Source organism: Pezoporus wallicus, unplaced genomic scaffold, assembly GCF_028554395.1.
Source record: "Pezoporus wallicus isolate ANWC-B61680 ecotype Strahan unplaced genomic scaffold, APGP_CSIRO_Pwel_v1 contig_2384, whole genome shotgun sequence".
Classification (NCBI taxonomy): Eukaryota; Metazoa; Chordata; class Aves; order Psittaciformes; family Psittacidae; genus Pezoporus; species Pezoporus wallicus.
This window is the reverse complement of record NW_026640488.1, coordinates 7,255,359-7,272,409: the sequence shown is the minus strand read 5'-3', so window position 1 is coordinate 7,272,409 and position 17,051 is coordinate 7,255,359. Positions and strand designations below refer to the sequence as shown.

General features: G+C 41.4%; 2 protein-coding genes across 2 annotated transcripts in view; one reads left to right on the top strand and one right to left on the bottom strand.

The window, feature by feature from the left end:
* CLCN3 (chloride voltage-gated channel 3) overlaps positions 1-17,051 on the bottom strand; it is a 214,988-nt gene that overhangs the window by 112,972 nt on the left and 84,965 nt on the right. The window lies entirely within an intron of this gene.
* The window catches only part of SH3RF1 (SH3 domain containing ring finger 1), an 81,437-nt gene continuing 66,032 nt past the window's right edge, over positions 1,647-17,051 (top strand). The window contains exons 1-2 of the mRNA XM_057419235.1: positions 1,647-1,793; positions 3,282-3,771. Of these exons, the coding sequence (XP_057275218.1) occupies positions 3,385-3,771 (387 nt within the window). The 5' untranslated portion in view covers positions 1,647-1,793; positions 3,282-3,384. The remainder of the gene's footprint in view (positions 1,794-3,281; positions 3,772-17,051) is intronic.

Below are 17,051 nucleotides of genomic sequence, written 5' to 3'. Positions count from 1 at the left end.
TTAGGCAGCAAACAAAGTTTAGACAACAATAACTGTGTTGCTTACAAAACTGTGCTGGAAAGAGTGGCAAATTATTACCTTGTACCCTTGATGAGATCTTTTGGAATAGCTGTGGCCAATAGGGAAAACCAGTTGTGAGATGAACTTTCGTTTAGATTTAACAAGTCCCTGGTTCTACACGTACAGACTATCCTTCTTTCTGTAGCGGCAGCACTGACATGGCAAGACAGAGAAATACTACAAGACATGGGAACATTCTTAAGTATCAGATGTTTATAACCTTCTCTTCTATTTATATTGCGATACTCCCTGGAAAACACAGACACAGACCAGAACCCCATCTGTATCAGTTTCCCTGAACTCCAGAGTCCATGGGGGAGGAAAGTTTATTTCTTAATGAACTGTATATATTTAGCACATTCAGTATTTCTCCTAGAAACGCAGAAATCAAGACAGAAAAGCCTGTCATGCTATCAACTTACACAAACCTACACAACCCATGGAAGAGAAAAAAGCTTTTTATATGCAGACAAAATTCAGTAAGAATGACAACAAACTTCAACAGCTCAAAACCAGACAGAAGAAGGAAGCTTTCAGATTGCTTCCCTTTTGATTTGCAGCTGACAAGATGATTAGGTTGAACTTACACACTTCCAGGTTTTTTTTTCACCATCCATAGACAAGGTGATTCATCTGATTTAAGAAGTGTGTGGCTTAAATTCCTTTTACTGTTTTATGGTAATTTGTAACTACCTCAGTATTTACTTCCCCCTTCATTCCCACAATCCTGTATAGAAATATTTCACCCGAGACGCTTCCAAATCAAGCACTTCATACCCCCCCCCAGCTCAGGTATGCGCGTCAAAAGAGACACGCACCAATTTGCGGCAGGTCCTGACCTCACCTGATGATTTAATTGCGCAACGCTCACAAGTAACTTTGTGTCCTCCCGAGGGAGGCACGCACGCCGGGATGAACGCTTCATCCCGCCTTCCACAGCGCAGCCTGCGACGGGCGGAGAAACCAGGGCTGCGCCCGAGGCTGCCGCCTTGCCCTGCCCGTACCCACCGCCACCCGGAGGCGGGAAAGGCCGCGCCCCTGCTTCACCCTGTCCCACATTGAGCTGCACCCTCCCAGCCGGGAGCAGAACCCGCACAGCCGGGGGACGTGCCCGTGTGCCCCGCCGGTAGAGGCCTCCCCACCCCACACAAGCCGGCTCCGCCTCAGGAGCGTTTCCTTGGCCGGCTCTGGGCACCCCGGCTCCTCCTTCCGTGGGGCCTGGCAGCCGCAGGCCTGATTCACCACGTAGGGCGGGATTAGCTCTTCGACCACCACAAGCTCTTCGCTTTCCCCACAGCCGACCCCAGCCCCAGGTGCCTGAACGGAACCCCCTCACCCAGCAGGGCGAGGAGTGCCTCCCCCGGCGAGGCAACAGATCGCCAGTCCCGGAAAGCGCCCACCCGCCACCCCACGGTACTGGCAAGAGGGTGGTGTGAGGGGGGCTGCCGGCCCGCTCCCGCCCCCAGCTCTCCCGTGAGAGGAGGCACCGCTGCTGACGGAACGCGGCCAGGGCCGGGCCGGGGACCTCCCGTCCTACCCTCAGCCCCCTCAGCGGGGCGGTGCCGGGCGGGGCGGTGCCGCCCGTCGCGTCAGCCCTGCGCTGCGGGGCGGGGAAGGGACGTGGGGGGAACCGAGCTCAGCCGGGTTTTGGCGTTACAGTGGTGGGAGAGGCACTTGTAGCGGCTCGTTACGGAGACAAAGCCGGGGCGGCGCGGCCCCTCCGGCGCCATACGGTGAGATCCGGGTGGGGGACGGAGAGGGGCGGTGCTCGGCCTCCCGGGGACCCTCTCGCGCCCCTGAAGGGTGGCTCGGTTCGGCGGAGGGGCCGCAGGCCCGACCCCCTCTTCCCTTCACCGTCGCATGGCGGGGTGACAGCCCTCTGCCCCGGGGCTGCCGCCGCCTGCCCCCCGCCCCGCTGCCGGGTGCGCCTCCTGAGGAGCCGTGTCCGCTCACCCCTCTCCCCGGAGGGCCCGCGGGGCGGTGCACGCCGCCTTCCGGGGTTTGCCTGCTTGCCCGCCCGCGGATCGCTTTTAAAGGGGGGAGTGGGGAATCTGCCGGCGTGGTGCAGAGCCTCACAGCAGGTAGGTGGAGGGATGAGCGCCTCGACACACGTCCAGCGCCCGCGGAGCCGAGCGAGCTGCTTCCCCAGGCCGGCGGTGGGGCTGGGCGGAGACGCGAAACTTCGCCCGGAGCCCGGCCTCGGCACCCCCCGGGGGTGGGACGGGGCTGCGCGGCCGGACGAAACCTCCCTGTCCCTCCGGGAGCACGCTCCACAGCCCCGGGCTGGGACTGCCTGACCGCGCCAAATACGCGGGCACGTATTTGTGGGCACTGCCGAGCTCAACAAGCTGTGTTCTCCCTACGGAGCAGTCTGGGGTGACTTCCTGCAGAATGATGATTTTTAGGGGGCTTTTGGTGGTGGGATGTTTTTCCCTCCCTTTCCTAGCCACTCGCTATATACACTTAAGCTGGCTGAAAGCTTTCCTTTGCTTCTGTGGCTGCAAGCACATTAAACACATTGCTTGTATTGTCCTAGCGATATGGCAGTAGCACTTCCTGCTGTAAATCACTTCGCGATAGTTTTTGAAGCGCTTAAAGGCGGCACTGTAATGAACCCTCTTGTTCAGTGCCTGTGGTAAGCCTAAAACCCTGTGAGGTAGAGGCTGTTTCCAGGACTGATGTGAGTAATGTGCTGCCATTACTTTTCACAGAAATGATAGAAACATGATCTGCTATTGGCTTGGTCTTGACATAAATGTAATTCCCCCTGCTATGTCCTGCTGCTGTACACTTTGTTGTTTTGGACCCAGTTGTAATTGCTTTTGCCATCTTGTTGTAAAAAATAGCCGATTTCAAAGTGTTCAGAGGTACAGGTGTATTAAGCAAGAACTATGAAAAGTAAGCTTTATTATAATGCTGTACTGAGGATAGCCATTCATTCTGGAATAATCTGATGAAAATAAAATCACCCAAGATTAAAATCTGTGGGGACTTGAATTTAAAACCCTTAGCTCTTAGCTGATTATTTTAACTATGGATCTATTAATGTAGATTGTTATTGTTATTATGATGTAGTGTTATTTTGATGTTTCATTTATTGCATCTACTGAATTAGTCAGGGAGCTTTTTTTTTCTCTTTGTATGAACATCTTCATGTAAAATAGAGTTTTTCTGCCTCTTTTTCCCATATTAATACCTTTTTTCCCCTCAAAAAATTTCAGAGCATGGTCAGAAGAGGGATGGATGTAACATGATATCCTTGGAGGGCTCAAAACACACACATTCGGTGAAGATTTGTTTTTCTGGCTAAGTAATACGAAGAAAATGGATGAATCAGCTTTGCTGGATCTGTTGGAGTGTCCTGTTTGCTTAGAACGCCTTGATGCTTCTGCAAAAGTCTTGCCTTGCCAGCACACGTTCTGTAAACGCTGTCTGCTGGGCATTGTGAGCTCCCGAAATGAGCTGCGATGCCCAGAGTGTAGGACTTTAGTGGACTGCAGCGTTGATGAACTGCCCAGTAATATTTTGCTTGTTAGACTACTGGATGGCATCAAACAGAGGCCTCGAAAACCCAGCACTGGTGGTGGGACTAGTAGCACAAATGCTTTAAGGGTACCCATCAACACTGTAGCTAACTGTGGATCAAAGGACCTGCAGAGCTCTCAAGTTGGACAGCAGCAAAGGGTGCAAGCACGGAGCCCTCCTGTTAGGGTAAGTACTATGTGATAACCATGTTTTGTTGCAGTCACATCTTCACTGTTCCAAAACAGTTGATAGCCTCTACGTCAGGATAAAGTCAGTCAGAGAGCAAATACAGCAAAACAAAGTATTTTTGAGACTTGCTGCAGAAAACATTAGTGTTCTTATCGTATTGGTTTACTGTTACGTAAATACCAGTAGTAATACTTCCTTATTAAAACTCTCAGTTGTTAAGGTAAGAAGAAAAGCATCTCAATACCTCAACTGTCTTATTAAAAGGAAGACAAGTAGAAGATCATTCATGTGGAAAGCTTAAATAATTGTTAAGGATAAACATTTGTGAAAAACACTTGCAATTGTTCTAGCTTTGTCAACTGCAAGATAAGAGATTTTGTCTCTTGCACTTTCTGTAATGATTCCAACTACCAGTAAATTTCTTTTGAATTAGATGTAATGAATGTTGAAACATGACCAGGGAAGTCATGTTCTTGTTGAAGTTGGTAGAGGTTTTGCCATTGGCTTCTAAGGAGCTACATTTTTATATCTCTTCCTCTTAAAAAGAAATCTTGGCATTACTGTGGTCTAGAAAGTTATTTGTACTCTCAGTCTTCACCCCCTCTTTAATTAGGTTTTCTTCAAAGTATTTTTTCTGAGTGCTTTGGAAAATCTAGGTACTGAGATGGGAAGAGATTGCCTTCTGTCTGTACTCTTCTTCCTTCCTAGGATCTGTGCAATCTGTAGACTCTATCATACCTTATAATCAAGACTCAGTAGCCTCATTTATGGAGACTGGAGACTGTATCGGGTAATAGTTTTATGAGATGACTGCCCTTGCTCTGTGTTATTTAATGAGAAGACAGAACAGCTTCTCTGAAAGGTCTTGCTGCCCACTTTGTGAAACTTGCATATTCAGAATTCCTGTGTTTGGAGTTTCTGAATGGTTTAGGTGGTTTCCTTCTAGGAAAGTTTAGTTTATTTTCAAGAAATATCTCAAGATGCTCCAACAATAGGGCTTAAAAATGTACTTGGCTGGACTAGTCTTGATTTTAAAGTATACCTGAATGATTTTGTTTACTTACCCAGTGAAGGAAGCATTACACTGATTTGTCCTCAGTTGTAGTTACATGATTGGAATCTAAGATATCAGATACACCTCTTCAGTTTCCGTGAAGGTTTCAAATGCAGGTGTTCAGTTTGATGGTATTGTTTTCCTGGTTTGGTAGGGACTCTCACTAGTCCTTTACCTTAGACTGTAAAATAATAATTATCATGCCACTTCCTGTTATTGACTTTAGTTCTATATGTAGATTACTTAGTGAGGGAGGAGAGAAGATGATGGGGGAGTGGGTTTCGTAGTTTGTTTGGTTTTTTTTTTTCTTTCTTTTTATTTCAGAAGGTCAATCTTAAAATACCGCAAAGAAGCTTCAGCAGTTTCTGGTCTTCTCCAGAATATTAAGGTGTTTATTGTGATACCATGCATTTGCAGAAGTTCTTCAATGTAAAACAAAACAAAATACTCATTTATCTTGTTCATATATTTTTGTGTCAACCTTTGCAAATAACTGTGTAATTTCAGAGACTGCTTCTCCTCCAAAGAGATTTCCAGTGCAGCAATGTACTGCATGTGTGAATGACTGCTTCAGAGTTTCTCAGTCTTGTTAGAAAAAACAACTTGAATGTGGAATATTCTCTTTTTTTAAAAATGTTCTATAATATCCTGTTGTGCAACATCTGCATTTCCAGATGTTGCACAGAGTAGAAAGTGGTAACATACGGAATGTTGCTTCATTTTATTAGTTACGCTGTACTGTGTGCCATTGAAATTGTGACCATGTGCGTACCTCATGTAAATAACTGAAACTCGGTGTATTATAAGTGATAGATTTCAGCATTTTACAGTAAGTCTTCAAGTGTCTTTGTTTCTGGGGTTTCACAGGCATTCTTGTATCTTCTTTCCTTTGGGAGTCAGGGAAGGATGATCATCTCATCTTTTGTCCACTGTGTCTTGAGCCTTTTTTACTAGGAAGGCATACTTTAAGAACACGAGCCAACTCTGAGGGGTAAGAAGGGGGAGAAAAGTAGAACTTTTCCCTTTTCTACATGAAAAGTTGGGTTTAAAAAAAAAAAGTCCAGAACCCAAAATGCCAATTTAATGGACAGTGTTGAAGTAAATGCCCTGTTTGTTTTGCTAACTATACTATAAAGATGGTTGCAAATACAATTCCTTCCTGGGAATTGGAGAGGAAAATCTGTTTCTAGATGAGTGGCAGAGTCAGATTTCCTAAACTAATTTTGCTGAGGGCAACCTAGTAAATGAAAGTTGCTATTACGTTAAATGAAGTGAACATGGATGAAGGCTGTCAAGTCATAAACATTCTGCTTATACCCTGAAGTAATACTAAGCTCATAAATGCCCTTTCAGAGGATGCCATAATTTTCAGAAAAGGTTAATGCAGCATGTACTGAAGCGTGATTTCCTGAACTGTATCAATGACTGTGGAGCTGCCAGCCCTGATGTTGCACAGTACTATGTATATTATGTTCTCTATATGTATGTGGTGACACATGGCAATAAACAAACAATGGCTCCTGGAGTCCTAAAACTAATGAAGCTGGGTGGGTGGTAGGGGTTAATAAATTCTGTGCATCTCCCCCACTGCAGTGACTATGTTTCTTTCCTTAACCTCTGTAATCTTTCATCACTGTAACAGCTGCATTTTCTCCCTGCAAGTTCTTAACTTCCTTCTGCTGCCTGTGATTTTGACGCATAAAGCCTTCTGTGCCTTTTTCCAGGTATCGGCTGGACAAAGGCAGGATATACTTCTTTACCTGATGGAAAACTATTTGGTGATTGCCCAGCTCTTCTGTTCTAACTGGGAGAACAAATAGTAGTTAGGCACAAGCTGCAGCTTGTGGATGCTAATTTAATGCTTTTCTCTTTTGTTTATTTAAGTGAAAACCTTGCCTATGTTGACAGCTTGGAAGAGCTGTGAGAATCACAGTGGGCTGTCAAATCTGCTTGGGACTGGTCGTCAGGAGCAAGTTATTGAGGGCTGCGGAGGGACTAGATGATCACATGAGCATGGCTCGCTTCAAAAGAGCATATGAAAATTTTAGGGTACTTCCTTTCAAGTTTATACTTGTGTTATTCAGCTTGTTATTTTCATGAGGTATTTCAAACAGGTATTGGGTTCCTTATGGTAGTTTTTCAAGGGGATACTTACTGTAGGAATCTTAAACATAGATGTGTGCATAAATTGGTAGATGTTGGAGAGGTGTTTCTAGTTCCTCTGCTAGAGGATAGGTTTAAGATGATACATGTTGAACTTTTCCCTTGAACTCTTCTGCAAGTTTCTTTATAGTCCAAGTTCCTGAAATCAGGCCTGTCTTCCCAGCAGATCCTTGAGTGGAGGTGTCAGGATAGCCTGAAATCTTATCACTGTTAAAAGTATTTTTTAATAAAGTTTTCAGCTGTTCTCTGGGCCAAGAGTAGGCAGGAAGAGATAAACAAAGGATTCAAGTGATCTCTCTTTCCAAAAAAAAAAAAAAAAAGATGAATAATTCAGAAGTTGGCCATGCCTAATAGATTTGATGCTTATGCTGAATAAGTATTGATGGTGTAATTTCAGTGTATTATACTGTATGTGAGTGGGAAATCTTACTGAGAAATGTTACGTGGAGACAATGGGCAAGTCCTACAGCTTTTCCCTTTTTCTTTGCTTTTATTCTGGAAAGCTGATAGAGACCTCTGGTGATACACCACTTCTGGTGAAATCTTCTTGAAATGAAGAGAGTAAAGGCACATTAGAAAATGCCAGTTTAGCAGGATTCAAAAACCTGATAGGGGCTGAAGCAAGTGCTGCTGTTGTAGTCACAGCACTCACTGGCCTGTGATCCTGTCAGAACAACTTAGTTGTCAAAGAAAAATGTCTTGGATTAGAAAACACTTAATGATTAGAAAACAACAGTGGGACTAAACTGTGTGTTCATAGATCAGCAACTTAATGAAGGATTGAAAACAAATATAGGGATTGCCAATCATAGCACCAGGTTTAGACTGGAACAGATGTTTGTTGTTTCTGAGCAAGAGTTAGCAGAATAAAAGTAGTGCACAGATATGTCCCATCAGTAAACATCTGGCAGTCAGGTACTCTTAGAAGAAGCTCACATTGTGGTAATAGATCAGATAGTGAAGTGTGCCACTTTGGGGAAAAAGTGGTTGTAGAAACATGTGAGAAACAATAGGTGATGTAGTTAGTTTCATAGTTGGTATTTGTGATGGTAGGCTGGAGAAGTGTTAGTTGATGATAGCTAATTTTGAAGATTGTGTTTGTACAAATTTATACAAAATCTTTACTCCTTATTAAAAAAAAAAGAAAAGAAAAAGTGTACCTTATTGTGTGTAGTTTTAGTCGGGTGTCCTGCATGTTCCTGCATTCCATCCTATAAAAGTAAGGAATGTCAAGGTGCAGCTTTAATATGTGAATTATCTTAACTTGAGAAGTTGGAGACAGGTGCCTATTCGCATTCTGGAGTGATGATTGGAAAACATTTCAGGAAGTCTCTCTAAATCATGTGTGCACACTTTTGTTTCCTCTCATGCTTGCTGAAAGGCCAGATTCTGCTTTTACATTTACAGTTGCTTGTACCGTTTCAATTACTTCTCTGTTGCACTTTTGTATCCCATGTTAAACTAGAGAAAAATTAATGGAGATTATACATATAAAAGGAAAATAGACTGTCTATCATGGTGCTAATGTGTTTCCTCATAGGGGTAAGTAAGCAAAGAAGGAGGATAAGCAAAAAGAAGAATTGTCTCAATATCCAAAGGCATTGGAGTAGGATTGAGAGCTTCCGTGCTCAGTTCCTGGCTCTGCCACAGACGCTCTTTATAACCTTGCACAGAGTCATTCAGAGCTCTTTGTGCCTCTGTTTCCCATCTGCAGATATGACTGATAGTACTTCCTTTGTTTGACTTGCTGTTTAAACTGTATACTCTCCAGGGCAGAGATTGACTTTTTTTTGTATTTTGCATGTATCTATAGGGTGTTTTACAATGGGTCCACAGCCTCAGCTGAGGACAGTAGATACTGCTGCTAGCTGTTTAAAACATTGACATCCACATTACTGGAGAGCTGTTCATAGCCCATTTCCTGTATCAAAGATGGTCCATTGTCTAGTGTTAGATTGTTAAAAGGATTTAATTTTGTTTGGATTTTTAACAGGGAATCAGATAAATATCTCTGTGAGGAAAAGCCAGATACTTTAAAAAAAAAAATTATGGAAGCTAGTGTTCCATTCTTCAGCTAGAGAAATTTGCATCTGACTGGCACACTGGTCTGTATATTCAAATGTGTTTTGAGAAGAACAAAAAGGATATCTGAATGGTGTTGCTAATACAGAAATATTTAATTCCATACTTTGAACCTCGATAGCCATCTTTAGCCTGCCAGCTAATATTAATCTGCTTGATAAAATAGCTGTGAAACCAGTGTAATCCCTTTATTTAGAAAATAATTAGGTTTTGAAGTAATTTGATTTATAAACTAAAAAACAAATCCACAGTATTTAAGTGTGATGCTTAAATCCCTTTTTGTTTTGTTTCCAATACCCTTTTTGTGTGTGGTAGTGGAAATTACTGTTGGATGATTGCTTTGTTTTCAGGTGGAAGAGGAGGGCTGTCTGTATTTCCCTTCATTTTCCAATTTAATATTCTTCCATTTCTATAGACTGCCTGCCTGAAATAAAATGGTCTCTTTTGCTCCACTTTAATTTGGCTGGTGAGTTACAGGTTATTGGACTACTCAAAAAGCTTTGATCATTCAGAAAATTTAAACTTCTGCACAAAAAGGAAGTCTAAGGCCCTTACTTTTAATGGGCTTGTGAAGGGGAGCAGGTTTGGGTTTTTTTTTAAGAAAATAAAAATTGTATCATTTTTCTCTTATTACCACAGAAATCAAATACCTATAAAACTGCTTTACATAGGTGGTCCAGGGTCTGGTCAGAAAAGTCAGTCAGCAGCACTATTACTGTGTGCCTGTGTGCATAGTGTCTGGCTTTCTGCAATGGGTACCTCTTGTTCAGTGGCTTAATCGACATCCTGTATGGTAGGAAGAGCTGGAGGCTCTTTGGATGATTTTGATGGGGTCATCTAGAAATCCTTCTCCTCCCCTCTCCTTTATCTGAGTGAAATGGTTTTCACGTGGTACTTCCTCTTCTTGTCCCTATTTAGTGTGTGGATAGCAACTGCAGAAAACAGCGTGCCTGAAACTGCAGCTGTGATAATAAAACTGGAAATACTTGTCTTTCTTTTGGTGGACTTCCCCTTACAGTGCATTTGGCCTTCTCCTTACGATATGCTTAACACCTTCCTTGGTCTTTTCTTTGGCTCCATCGTTGTCCTTTATGCAAACATTCTCTAGCCTCTGATCTTGGTGTACTGCTTCCAAGAAAAAGAAAATATATATTTTTCTTCCCTCTTGTGTCCAATTTGTCCTTGACTGTGTCAAACATATGGAACATAAACTAAGCAATAAGAGAGAAAATGTTCTGTTGAAGTATCTGGACTACAGACACTCTTGTGGTATTTATGACTTAATCTGCAAAATGAATGAAGAGCATAAAATGTAGGTTAGTATTACTGTGTTGCTTAGCCTCCTTTGGTTTGAAAACTTCTTTAAATCATTGCCTGTGCACATCCTAGTGTAGGCAAAAATGTGTTTCAGTAATCAAAGCTGAAATATCATCTGGTCACCCATGCTCATAGAAACACCTCATTACTGCGTGTAGGAAGGAAGAGTATGCGTCTGTTTGCTGCATCTCAATTCATGTCAGATGCCTCTTTGGAAGTAGACAGAAAAGCTCATCTCACAAAATCAGCATGGATTCTTGGGTTCTTTACACTAGGTCAGTTTCTTTGCTTTTCTTTTTACATCACCAGATTGGAGTCTTCTTGGAAAGCAGGTTTTTTTGAACCAAGAATGGCTGCTTTGAGGTGAGCTGGATACATTTTACGGAGTGGCCCTGAGGTGGAAGAATCGCACATCCAAGTGCTCTTTCCTTTACCACTTACGTTTCCTGAGTATAGAGGGGAGATGGCAGGACTGTCCTCTGATCATAAGACTAAACGTTCTAGTTAGAACCTTGCTGCACTGAGAGTGTATGAAGAACCGCTTTCATTTATTCTGATCCCATAGGTATTGCCAGGGCTGCCATGCAGTTTGGGCACAGCGACTCTAGCTGGTCTTGGTCAGCACAAAGGCAAACAGTTAAGTCTGTTTTCTCTTCTCCATGTTCTTAAACTGTGGGACTCGGGAAGGTGTTCTGGAAATACGGGGAATCCCTCCAAAGAGAGAAACCGAGTCCAGTATTTTTCAATTGAGTGAGGGGAAGATGAAGCAGAGTCAAACTCAAGTCTTCATGTTTCATTTACAGATACTGTTGCCAAAGTGTCTCAGAATCTGAGCCTGCTGGGTACATGAAAATCAACTGTGGCCCATATGAGCAACCCACCATGGAAGTAATTTATCCCTGTACCCTCAGAAACTTAGGACTGTGGCACTCATTTGACATTTGTGGCGCTCAAGCACATGATTTGTTATCCAAAGTTAAGGGTTTTTTTGTAGCCTAAGAGCATGTATGCTTCAGAATTCTAAATTAATTTCTTGCCTATGTCTTTGTTCCTGTCTTATGTTGCTCTTTACCAATTCCTCACCAGCACCACCTATACTATAGTATAAGCACTTAAACTCTCAAGTATAAAAAAAGCAGAACCTGAAAGCATGTCTGATCTCCTGAAATTGAGAACAAAATTCTTTTGTGTGCATGTACACATGCTGTCTCTCTCAAAAGTAATTTTATTTGTAAAGGTGCTGATTTGCTAAGCCTTCCACATAAAACCTAAAATATGGTTTGTGTTTGTTTTGGTCTGTTTTGTTTTTCTCTTTAATTGAACTGAAAGTTCTGGTGCTTAACTATTATTTCTACCTCCCAAGTTGGCATGATTCTTTGGAGTATAATACAGATTGTCTGGTTTTATTTTCTGTAAATGTGCAAAGTATAATTTTACAGTTTCTCAAATTGGAAATGCCTTTTGATAAAAGGTATTTTGATATTGCTTAAAAAACAGTACAGATAGCATTCTCCTCCTTGCTAGAGCAAAGGGAGTGCTGCCAGTGTTGCACAGAAGGTAAGCCAGGCAGCAAGAGAGTGTCCTGTTGGTCTCCTTAACACCTGAAGCAGTCCCCAGTCTTTAGTGTTTGTTTGTTAATAAAACTGATTTTGTTTCATGGCATCAGTGTTGCATTAAGGTGAGGTAACTGATCTCCCTTCTGTAATGGAAAAGCGTGCATATTACTTCTCTTTATGCCTTCTGCTCAGCACCCAAACTTTCAAAATACACATGTACATTAAAAGCTTTTTGAAGAGCTGAAGCACTGTTTTATCTTGTGTGAAATACAGTTTTACAAGACAAGCTTTTGAAAAGCTCTGGTTAAAGACAAAAGTACTTGCTCCTACCACACTTTGATGCCGCTGAACTCAAGAAAAGGGATGTAGTTTTACTTGCACAGAGGAGTGAGAGGATCAATTCTGAATAATTTGCAATAAGTCTCTTCAGTTATTCTTTATTAGCTTGCTATCTTATTTCTTTAAGTTATAATCTGCATTTTATTTATATAAAAATAATGAGGCACTTCTGACTGATTCAAAAGTGTTAAAATTTAAAGCATTCAAAGATAATCAGATGACGATCTGAGTTGGCATATATAGGGCATAGCCATTCTAGAAGCTTATTTTAAGCGAATCCAGTAAAGGTGAATTCAGTGTGCTGTAGTAATGGGCCTCTGAGTGAAGATGAAGCTTTTAGCAAGCTCCCAGCTTCAGAATGAAAGAAAATATCACCGTCTCATGGACCTTCACTTGTTCATGTATGCCAGTGCCCTACTACCTCACATGGTCATCTTTTTCATAAGCTAGATGAAGATCTGAGAGGAGACTGATAAATCTTATCCGCACTACCAGAGTTAAGCCATTTTCAAAACCTGTTTAATTTAACACAGTTTTAAATCCACAGCCTTAGTAAGTTAACAAGCCTTTGGCCTTGCCACTGGGTTCTGTAATCCTCTTAGATTTTATGTTAAGCGGGGGGGGGGGGGGGGGGGGGGGGGGGGGGGGGGGGGGGGGGGGGGGGAGGAATAGTCAATAAGTACATGAATAGGTAATCTTTCAGAACACACATAGGTCTTCCAGAAATAAGTGTTGATATCTAAACTGAGTTTTGAAAGGTTGAGAAGTACTGATTTAAGCTTCTGTTAAGTGTAAGACACACTACCACAGTATCTACAACTTGAGGAAAAAGTTGAAAAGACTATCACTTTCTTTTGTTGGGGGAGGCAGGGGGGGATAAAGGAGGTACATATATACGTATATATATATATGTTTTACTTTTTTTATGTATTGATTCCTGCTTTGCATCACAATAAAATTAGGTTAAATTTAAAATATAGAATAAGGTAAATAAAATAACAGTTTGTTTCCTTGACATCATGCATATGCAAATTTAAAGCTTCAGTGTGGTTGCATCACAGACTATCTTTGAAAATCTTTCAGATAATCAGTAGTCTGTGGACCAGGATTTAAAAAAGCATTAATGTAGATAATGTGGTATTGGCCACCACTGCAGTTTGCATATTACTTCTATTCCATTTTGGCTCTTCTAGTCCTGTTGCACTTAAACTGCATATGTCTTTTGAGCAGAGCTCCTGAAGTAGTGGAGCTGGAGGAAGGGAAAGAAAACCAGTTTATAGTGGAAGAATTCAGCCTATCATGAGGATCCCTGCCAGACATGTTCACACAGCATCAGAGTAGGAGCAGAGGAAGTGGACGGGGGCTGCAGAGCAGGTCCAGGAGGTGCCAAGGGTGACCTTGTGTTTGGAGAGGGCAGCAGAAGAGCTGAGCACACAGCGAGTATGAGGCAAGAAATCCATCACTCATCTTGTTGAAAGGATGGGAGAAGGACCCTGGGAGGCTGAAAAGCAGAGAGTCTTCAGTACCATGAAGGTCAAGAAGGATAGTGAACTATGTTGAAAGAAGACAAACTGTGGCAATAGATTTGGAACATTGCAGTAGGCAATTTGGAGAAAAAATGATGGAGGAGGAAATCAGGTTGAGCAGATGAGACTTTACTTACTGGAATTGGAGGCCTGGTGAGGAGGAAGTGCTAGAGGAACAAGTTGAAGAGTTAGCTTGATGTTTAGGGAGGTTTTGGAGAACATCAAAATAGAAAAGCTGATATGGAGGAGTTGGCTAGACAAGAGGTGAGAACAAAAATGAAGTGTGCTGTCTCACATGCCACCTATTTTCCCCCAGTATGTGCGTATTTTAATTTTTAAATATGCTATATTTTATTTTTCATTGTTTATTTTGAACTAGTGAGTTACGTGCTGTGTGACGTTTAGAATATTTCAGTCCCAGAATAGTTGAAGAGCTTCCTATTCAGGACCGCACAGATTATTTCTGGCATTTGAGATTCTTCATAGGATTCTAAGCATGTCAGGTTTATTAATAACCAAACTATTTTCATAGTTCTTACAGACCCAGTAGAGGTACAAATTTAAATCTTCCATTCAGTGAACTCAAAATGAATGTAGGAAAAAGGTGGGCTAGTGTCCTAGGAATTGCTTGGAAAACAGGAAAGAGGCTCGTGAACTCAAAATGAATGTAGGAAAAACATGGCTTAGTGTCCTAGGTATTGCTTAGAAAACAGGAAAGATGTTCAAAGAATGGAAAATGAGAAAAAGAAGAAAAGAGCATTTGTGACTATTCTGATTTGGTAGCATTTTCTTTCACCTTGCTCTCACATTTTCTCAGTCTTTTGTATTGTCTTTCAATTAGTAATAGCTGAAAGTAAGGATGTAAACATCCTGCAGGCATTACAGACTGAGGCTACAATCTTACATAATATTCTTTTGAATTTAATCCTGACAGATAAGAATGAATTTTGTGTGGCAGGTACTGCAAGCAGAATAATGTATTTTCAGTATGTTCTCCGTCCCTTGGAGCAGCTTACCCTTCTGTAATAAAAGGAGAACTATCTTTCCTAGAATGATGTTTTCAAAAATACATGATTTTTGTTTAGTAAGGGGGATTTATTTTTACTTTCAGTAGTAAGTGGAATAGGTTTTTCAGTGGTGAAATAGAATAGCTAGTGGGCTGTTTCTGGAAAGAGATTCCCAAAGCAGTTTACAATTTCAGTATATGTTTATCTTCTCATACTGAAACATGTGGCCCCAGAAGGAAACATAAAGGTCAATGAGAGCTTATTTCTAGCTTCAGTCCTGTTGTGGGTATATGCTCTTTACTCAGGTAATCATACTTTTTTCTTATCTTCAATTCAGAATTTGGTTCCTTGCAACCCTTGCAAAGGAGCTGATGTCATTTATGCCTCCCTATGTATTATTTTACCAGCTCCCTACCTTTAAAAGGAACAACATCAAAGAGATCAAAATTTATTTGAAACTGCATAGAAGAGGAACTATTTTTTCTGCACATTCCATACAAAGGTATGGTTTTATTTCTTTAAAAATAATAAACCACTAAATACTATGATGCAGTTAAATAGGAAATATTAATAATTACTTACTTAGCAATTGTTAGGGAGATTTTTTTAATGTAATACTCATGTTTCAGATTTTCTGAGCTTACACTAAAGGAACTGAAGAAAAAAAGGGGGTATGAGTTAAACCAGCACAACTGCCAGGAAGTGTTTGTGCCGTGTTTTTCCTGCAGCAATCCCAGAATTCTACATGCAAACTGAGATGCCATTTAAAAAATATTCTCTGAGTAAAATATTCTGTAACATGGCAACCTTAATCCTTTAGAGCTTTTGAAATGTCTGCAATGCATATGCAGTTAGGCTATAGCGCAGTTCCCAGTTTTTTGATGTTGATGGGAGTTAGGAGAGTTCATGAGATTGGTTGATGAAGGTTATGCCTTTGGGTTTTGTAGACTGTGGTTGGTCTGAGCGGGCGTATCTCTTTGTCTTGAGGGTACTGCTTAGTTCACCAATAAGGAGCTTAGATTAGAAATGGTTAGAAAAGAAGAAATAAAATTATTTTAGAGCTGATTTTGTACTTGCAGTAATGGAAGGGAATGGTTTTATAATATTCAGAGTCACAATCTTCAGAAGAAATTCCTGCATGTGAAAGTTTTCATCTGCTTGCAAGGGGACTGTAGTGCAGCTTCACTTAGATATAGTCAGATTGAAGCCCAGTCACACAAGCCAGGCTGAAGTTCAAGGTACTTTATTTGAACCAAACAGAAGCACTAACTTGGTTGTTGTAATTAGGCATGTCTTCTAGCTTAAAAAATGTTGTAGGCTACTGCACAGTAACCACAGCATATTTGATGGTTGGGTTTGGTTAGTCTCACCTACATAGTAAATGGAAAGCAAAGTATTCCAAATCATATATATCAAGCAAACGTTAAATAGTTGCCTCCAGGAATTCATGTGTTTTGTTTGCTTAAGATGCCTTATGATGTTGGAGAAATACTCTTCATGTTTAAACAGATAACCTCACCATCAGATTCGCTTTAGTCTTGTTTAGGGAATTGTGGTGCCCTCTCTTCTAACTGCTTTTTACAAGGTAAGGTTAGGACCCCTTGTCTTCCTAGAAATAGCATCTAATTCTTAGGAAATCAAATACCTCTGGTTCTTTAAGCTAGAGCATCAGTAAGAATTTGTAAGATTTCAGATAAGCCAAAATCAAGCTATGCACTTATTTTCTAGGTTTAAATGCATGAATGTATTTAAAATCTCAGATTTGCATTCTTTCTGTGTGTTTCATTTTTTGGGGAAAAGGTACCTTCAGTTCAAACTTTGGGTAGAGCGTGGCTTTCTGACTTGGGGAAAACCCATTGTACAGAAGCACTAAACCCTGCACTAAACAGAATTCAAATGGCAGGGCTTTGTCAGCACCACAACACTCTGTTTTGGGTGCAGACTCCCAACTACTGACGTCTAGGCTGAACATACTGTTAGATGCCAAATGGTGCTTTGTTTTCAGAGAAAGTGGTTGATTTTCATTAGGATAAATGAATCTGAATGTCTCAGTAGTGGTACACAGTAGATGAAATAGCATTTGATTTCTGCCGAGTTTTGAAACAAGAATACTCTTGCAGATTTCTTTCTTCTATTCAGCATATTAAGTTTAATGGGAGAAATCTGTCCAATGTGGTCTTATGTAAACACTTGCTGTGTTTATATTTTTCAAGGTCTTGTAGCTATAGAAATA